Raw genomic sequence first — 8,137 nt, forward strand, 5'->3', positions numbered from 1 at the left:
CCTTAGAAAAGATAGTTGCTGCAGTGCTGTGGAGTAACATGCAGTTTTCTGAATTAAAAAAAATATTGAACACTCAGAGAAAATAGTATAGGTCTTACTTCTAAGGGTTTTCACAAATATTAATTGGTTATATAGAGTACTTGGAAAATGTGTAACAGTATGCAAATGTTAATTCTTTAAACAATGAGACTTTCACAACTGCAAATGGAACACTATTATAATGCCATTGTGCACTGATGTAAAAGGCGAATTAATTATTTTCCAAAAAGCTCCTAATTGCTGATACTTATTTAGTCTGCAGTTGTAACTCGGAGCATGCAGAGGGCTGTGAGGAAGGGTCTGGCCGCTGCTTCTGTAAGCAGAATTTCCAGGGAGAAAACTGTGAACGCTGTGCTGAGGGATTCTATGATTATCCATTTTGTGTCCGTAAGTATATAAATGAAAATGCCTCTTTTCCAGTATTTTAAATGTGCATTAAAGAATTAGCTGTTTTCATGACACTTGACTTGGTTTCAAGCTTCACGTATTTACACGTTCTGATAAAACAATTGTCATAATACTGAAGAGAGTCTGGTTTATTTTACAAAATGATGGTTACTTGAAAATCAAATAGATTGTGCTGCATTCTCACAATTCTGAGTTCATATAAGACACCTTCATCAAGGCTACAGCCTGTCTCTCAGTAAGTCATGAACCCCAGACCTGAAGCCCTGGACAAACTGTTTAAAAAATGTCTCAGGGTCTTTAGGTATAAAGATGACTTGGACTGGGAAATGGAACGTGACTGTAGTGAGATAGAGAGGAGAAAATGGTGTGTTCTCCTTGAGACCTCCTAGGATTTGGAGCTTGCATCTCTGATAAACAAAGCTTGTGGACTGTTGGTGGATTCTAAAATAATTAAAAATAATTCTAAAATAGTGCCTGGGAAATGTTGGAAAGGTCCTCCTGGCAGACCATAATGCCCTCAGCCATGCTGTCTTATTTTTGCTGGACTGCAGTTAGGTGCAGGTATGTGGGCAAAGGAAGGGTTCCAGTTTGTTTCAGATTTTTTAAGAAGCGGTTGAAGGAAAAATGTTTGTAAACCCAGAGAAAATAAACATATTAGAAAAAATGATTTGTCACAAATGTTGACTGTTTCTGCTTATTAAAAATGGTAACAGAATGCCATCTAATGCCATTGATTAATTCAAAGTTAGGTTTTTACTTTAAAATAAAGAGACTAAAATTAAATGTTGGGAATTCAGCAAATGAAATGCTTTCCCCATAAACAAATTATATATAAAATAACTGAGAAAAAAATAATATCAGGATTATGTTTGCTGCATAAAAGCTTGTGATTCCATGATCAGATTCTAAAAACTCATCGGGGTGGGAGAGTTTTGTGCCCTGAGGAGAAGCATGTTTCTGACAGCCAATAAAACAGGTGTTGTTCTGGAGCAAGATTTGAGGTCTGACTAAAACATGGGTGGCATGATAAAAATGGAAGAAGATGGACGTCAATACAATACAAAACAAAAGAAAAAACTGTAAAAAAAAAAAAGAAATGTTTGAATTCAATGGCTGTGATAGAATAAATCCTCTCTGTACAGCACACTCTAGATTATCACAATTTATTTATCCTCTTGTTCGTAATCCAATGTTTTTAAGTAAGTTCAGCTCAGGTAAACCTTGAGGTAAGTCCCACCGATGTTTGTAGCACATCAACTTTGGATCCCATCTTAATGGAGGAAAGTTTGTTGGGATGTCTTTCCCATTCCTAGTCTGGAGGATTCTCAATTAAAAAGCTCCCAAGATGTAACATGAATGTTGTCAAGAATTTGGCAGTTGAGGTTGTGAGTCGTAATGGCACATAGCAGGAGATGGACCTTCAGTTGGCAGCAGGGAGTGTGAAATAAACACGGAGCTCCCTACCCAGCTCTCATAACATTGTCTAGCATGAGAAGGCTTTCTGCATGAAAGGATGGGGAGCAGGGAAGCATTTCCGAATGGTGCCTGGCCTTTCACACTTGTTCTTTTGAGAAGGGATGTTTATACCTGAATCGGAGAAGAAAAGTAAAATGTTTCCTATCCTGTTCCTAACTGAAAGGAAACTAAGCTGAAGTTGGTTACTGGAGTGATGTGAATATCATGCTCGCAGTATTGACAGATCACTTCATGGTTTGTCATGATTTTTAGGGAAATAACTGTGTCTGTTTCAAATACACTTCATTGTTTCTTTTGTTTTAAAGGTATTCCTGTATATCCTTTTACTTCTCCAAATCCAAGAGATGCTATGGCTGGTGACATAATCGGCAAGTTCTTGGTGTTTTTTTGTTCCCCCCATTTCACTGTGTTTCCCTGTGTCAGCATTTTTCACTGTTTCGGTGGTGCCTGCTCTTTCGTGGAGATTTATGTAGTAATCTTGCCACTGTCGGTATTTATCTTTCATAGAGCCTTTGTTCTTGCCAGAAGTTCATCACATTGTCATGTTCGCATTGAACAGTTTAGTAGGCTAGTTTCAGGAAGAGTTACAGATCAAAATAAGTTTGACCAGCCTGCGGCAAACATCTGCAGAAGGGGCTGACCATCTTGTTTGGTGCTCTTATGAACAGATCCATCAAGACTTGCTGACTTACACAACTTGTCAGCTGCTTTGCGGTGTAAATCTCTTCAGGCAAACTGACCTCTACTTCTGGACTGTCCTCTTCCACCTGGCAAATTGTACATTGCCCTTGGCAGTGAAGGACTTTGATTTCTAAGAGAGCTACATATTTCTTATTTAGCCTACTGCAAAGCTGCCTGAAATCCATACGTTTCCCTCAGTGGGCTGATAGCTTTTAGTATATATTATACTGTAGAACAGAGGGATCATCAGAGCTAGTGCCTAATCTCATAAATGTTTGTAATGAACTTCAAGATTAATAACTTTAAAAAACTTCGAAACCTTTTTCATATCCTAAAATCAACGTTCTTCCCCTTTATTTCTATTAGCTTTGATAGAACTGGAGCTTATGTTGGCAAATGAAAAAGTGTTTTCTTCTGTGAATGTAGCAGGCACTTAGATATAAGCAGACAGTACAAATCCATATATGTATTTACAAGTCCCAGCTGTTTTCTTGAAAGTGTCTGCAGTTGCCGTCACAGCCCACAAAGCCTCAGTCTCCTGTACCACTTATCTCCTTCGTACAGAATCCAAAATAATTGCCCTGGTAGGCCTCCAGGTATGCTGTGTTGCATATCCCCTTCTCTCACATATTTTAAAAGCAAGAAGAAAGAAAACTCCAAAGATAAAATGAGGAATTATAAAAAGGAGAAAACAGATCTTGAGCTGTTTACATTTTCAATGAGTAGCATCTGAGTTGAAGGCATGAGAAAGGCAATTGACTCAAAGCGGAAGCTTCTGTGTCTGTAGAAGTTCTAAATTTGTGCTGGGAGGCTATGCACGATTAACTTTTGGTTTGGTTTGGTTTGGTTTGGTTTTTTTAAATGAGATTTGTCTGTAAGCATCATACAAATAGTTTTGACAGTTCAAGAGTAATCATTGCTAAGCACTGATCTGTTTTTCTCTGCAAAAGTATGAGGAGTTGCATGATTTTATGCACTAACTTTGTTCCTTTCTGTCTTTTCCATCCCTCTTGTAACTAGAAGGTGGCTGCAAACCAGGGTATTTTGGCCCCCAGTGTCTGCGTAAGTGCCGTAGTTTCTTTGATGCTTGGAGCCTGCACTCCGGTGTAAATGCCAGCATTCGGCTTCCAAGTGAAATAGGAACTTTAAGATCATAACACCGCAAATGTTTTCTTTACAAATGTGCTTTTCAGCATGCCAGTGCCACAGTGCAGGAGTGCTGAGTGGGGACTGCGATGGAAATACTGGACAGTGCAGATGTCGAACTGGATTTCAAGGGTTTTCCTGCGATACCTGTGCAGCCGGCTATTTTCATTACCCCTTCTGCCAGGGTGAGCCTAACGATCCCTTTCGGCAAGCGTACCCAAAATACAGACCCAGGTTTTATACTGAAGGATGAAGTTCTTTTGGCACTGAGATGTGTTCATAAGGGGCTCTCCCAAAACTCATAGAAGTCAAAGAAGGAGAAAAATGTGAGGAGGGGAGGTTTCTATCTAAAAATGCCCCTATTTCCTTGATTGCTGTCATTGAGGAAATTTAGAATACCTTTGGGAACATTTCTGTTACTTATCCTTGTTTTTTTAAAAAATATTTGTGTTTAATTTGAGTTTCCAACCTCACTTTGATGCACCAAGCTGCCTTTCTAATCAACACTAGAAAACTGCTATTTTTAAACTCTACCAACCAACTCTGTAATGTCTTTTTAGGCATTTTATTAACCTCTCCTACCTGAGACTGTAAATCAAAACCATAAATTGTTTCATTTTAGTCTTAAAAAAGGATGGAACTTCTTTCAATAGTTGGCATACCACTTGGCATCAATAAATCAGACTTTGAGCGGGGACAAGCTAAGTGTAGTGCAGCAACCCTGATATTGAACCCAGTAGTTACTTTAAGCCAGATTTTTTTTTCCCTTTCATTAATGTCTCCCTTGATGCTGAATTATTACTGATGTGGGCAATCCATAAAAGGCGTTACGAATCAAAATACATCTGATGGGAAGATTTTGGTCCTGTTGAGCATCAGAGTTGCTTTTTCTTTTTTTTTTTTGTATTGTTTTTTATTATTATTATTTAAAAAAAGATAAAAGAGCCTGTGTAGAGGCTGCCTCTGAAATGTCATTTCTTGTTTTCAGTGTGCGAATGTAATTTGGCGGGTACCCAGCCCGAAGTCTGCGATTTTCTCGGGAGGTGTCTTTGTCGCTCCAGGGTAGCTGGACTTCAATGTGACAGCTGCCAGCCTGGCCACCACTAAAAAAATCAAGGTAAGGCTGCCAATCCTATGTGCAGCATGGAACGGGCAAACCGGAGTGCTTTTCAGGTACTGGTTTTGCAGTGGCTGAAGCAATGTTCACAGCAGTAAATGGGCAAGGGACTCTTGTCCTCTGCAGTGAAATCCTCCTACGTTCTCATTCTCCAAGCACTAATTCCAGGTGTGTCTCCATAGTAGGGAAGAGTTATATAGTCTCTTTTCTCACAGGCTTTTTTTGCATGGTCAGACAGTTTGATACAACTTCAGTCAGCACCACTGTCTTACTAATAACCAAAGGATTTGAAAGCTGTTTTCACACGGAGACCTACAGTAATAGAGTATGCTTGACTGCGAAGGAACTGGCATAGCGGAGCTGTGAAGCACTAATCTACTTTAGCAGAGGGTCTTTGGTACCTCGTAAAATCTATGCTCTGGAAACCTGAAAATGAGAAGCTCCCATTTTGCCTTTCACAGTGATTTCTCACTCATTTTAAGATCATACAACAGGCACAGAGCCAACCTATGTTCACGTAATCATGAAACACGGATGATCTCCACAGGGTTTCACCAGTGTGCCTGCCTTTTACAAGACAGGCAAATTGATCAGCCCTGATGAGGTATAACCTTGAATATGGTTTTGTGTGTGTATGAGGAATCCATCAAGTCCTATCCTAGGTTTTGTCTGCCTTTGCAATGAGTGAGAGAGAGGCTCTTAATCCTGAGTGAATTTTACAGGGAGAAAGAATATAGGATATTACTGAATTGTGATATGTACTTTCCTGTACAGCTTAGCAAGATTTATGTGGAACATTATGATTTACTTTCTTCTCTCTCATTATTTTTGTTTGTTTGCTATAGCAGTCCTCCTCCTTTTGGGCTTACGTACTTGTTTTTGTCCTATAAATAGACAGCAGAATCCTTTATGCCCTTGCAAAGATATATTATGTTGTGTTACCAAACACAATGAGTGGAATAAAGAAATACCGCATGACTGTGTTTTATGGTCTGGAGTACATTAACATTTTTTAATGAAAAACATAAAATCAGGATTCTGCGTTGGTACATGCTGTTCAGTGGTTTTAAAACACTCTAACCATTTTATTTTTCTTAGCACTATATCAGGTAGCAATCTTAAAGGAAATCAAACCCATATTGAATGCATTTGAACTTTTAACACCAAAAGCTGAAAAGAGACACAAGAGCTTAGAAGAGCATGCAAAAACAAATTGTAAAATACAGATAAAAATAGTTGAAAACCCAGTCAGTGGGATTACTCAAAAATGCTGCAGTTCACAGCTTGTTCTGTTAAAATAAACTGCCATGGGTTTAAAATAAACTTGCCATGGGTGGTGGAAAGTGAGCAGCTCAGCCTGCTACTCCCATTTGGAGTTGTGGTCTTCAGAAAGGAGGTAGATCTATAACTTTTTGGCTGCTGCAGCTAGACCTGATCTCTCTGGTCTTGCCTTGTCGAAGTCAATAGAAGCTCTATTCAATAGGCGTAAGATCAAAATAAAGCCTTTAAACAAAGCAGTGTTATTAAAATGAGGAGAGAATGCAATATAATGTTCAGCTGGGGCTGGACTCTAGTGTAAGGGATGTTTTTGGAAGTCTTAGTATTTGTATTTCTCTTCTACTAACTTCCTAGCAAGCCCTGCGTCTTTCCAGGCGTCTTTGAAGTAAACAGCAAAGTCAGATGTCCTTGGCTGCAGCAGAAAGAGGAACCGAAAGGGGGAACCATGAACATGGAACAGAAAGACAGTGTTTGTTTTATATTTCTGTCAGTCAGCCATTTCTGTCAGTCATAAAACCCAAGCGGTTAACTGCAACACTTTGGCTTGTACCTGGGGCAGCCTGGATTTGCAGATGGGCTCCCATTCACGTACCTAGAGTGTGACCCTGTGTAACGTCCAGCATTGTTTCAATAAAATAGCACGTCTTATCAGTGATAGAGCTGTTAGCCTAAACCAGAGGCAACTCCAAAAGAAGCTTGTTGTTACAGTCTGACAATAGTTTTTGTTACAGTCTGACAGCATGCCTTGTGTATTACATGCAGATTCCTGCAATGCACTGCTTGCCATCTTGTAGGATTAAGATATTGGCAGTTTTTACCTTGTGCATCGTTTATTTGTGCATCATGAACTTGTGCTTGTCCATCATTACTAATAAGCTTCTTGTTAGCCATTAGACCTAGCCTAGCTTTGTGGATGCTGTTTCTCAGAGGTTATTTTTTTAAAGATGCTAAGTACTTCTCTCATGTAACGTTTGTTACATTGTAAGAAGGATTTCTGTCCCTTACACGTGTTTTGCAAGGCATCAAACTAAATCTCTAAACTGCACATTATAGAATTGCAGTAAGAGCCTGGTTATGAACAGATGAGAGGCAATTACAGTATAAGCATCTGGTTTTGGTAGTAAAATTATGGTTTGTCTGATTTCCTCATGATTGCTTTACATTCAGAGGTAACTTTTTTGGCAAATTCTGGTTTAAATAACTGCCGGTTTAGACATGTATCTGTCAGGATAATTTTTTTTTTCCCTCTGTGCAGAATGTAACTGTGATGCTGTTGGCTCAGCGGAGAATACATGTGGTCTTCAAGGTCAGTGTCTGTGCCATAGTAACTACGCTGGACTTCGATGTGACCAGTGCGCTCCAGGTTATTACAGCTATCCCAGCTGTTTGCGTGAGTAAAAGCCTTTCTTCCTTTTATTGGAGCTACCTGTGTAACTGTGATAGTTTTGTTCCATCCAAAACTGGCAACAAAACCACTGAAGATCCAGCTAGTGGCTGGGCTTCCTGGCAGGCACGCACTCTGGTGGTCCTCCCTGGCATGTCATCGCTGTTCCTGTGCTAGTTGGATTAATGTGAGCATGGCAGTGTTTGCCCTTGGCACAGCTGCATCTCTCTTATAAAATATGAAATCTAAAGCTTAGGCTGGGCAATGGGCATCACAGAATCACAGAATTTTCAGAGTTGGAAGGGACCTCTAGAGGTCATCTAGTCCAACTCCCCTGCTAAAGCAGGATTGCCTAGAGCACATTACTCAGGACTGCATCCAGGCGGGTTTTGAAAATCTCCAGAGAAGGGGACTCCACAACCTCCCTGGGCAGCCTGTGCCAGTGCTCTGTCACCCGAACTGTAAAGAAGTTTTTCCATGTGTTGGAACGGAACTTCCTATGTTCCAACTTGCACCCATTGCCCAATCACAGAATCACAGAATGGTCAGGGTTAGAAGGGACCTCTGGAGATCATCTAGTCCAACCCCCCCGCCAGAGCAGGGTCACC

At 40.0% G+C, this 8,137-nt stretch overlaps 1 protein-coding gene across 1 annotated transcript in view; it reads left to right on the forward strand.

The window, feature by feature from the left end:
• The window catches only part of LAMA3 (laminin, alpha 3), a 121,269-nt gene that overhangs the window by 31,365 nt on the left and 81,767 nt on the right, over positions 1-8,137 (forward strand). The window contains exons 10-12 of the mRNA XM_009886658.1: positions 295-426; positions 2,229-2,291; positions 7,401-7,535. Coding sequence (XP_009884960.1) covers positions 295-426; positions 2,229-2,291; positions 7,401-7,535 — 330 coding nt within the window. The remainder of the gene's footprint in view (positions 1-294; positions 427-2,228; positions 2,292-7,400; positions 7,536-8,137) is intronic.

This window comes from Charadrius vociferus, unplaced genomic scaffold (genome assembly GCF_000708025.1).
Source record: "Charadrius vociferus isolate BGI_N301 unplaced genomic scaffold, ASM70802v2 scaffold45, whole genome shotgun sequence".
Lineage (NCBI taxonomy): Eukaryota > Metazoa > Chordata > Aves > Charadriiformes > Charadriidae > Charadrius > Charadrius vociferus.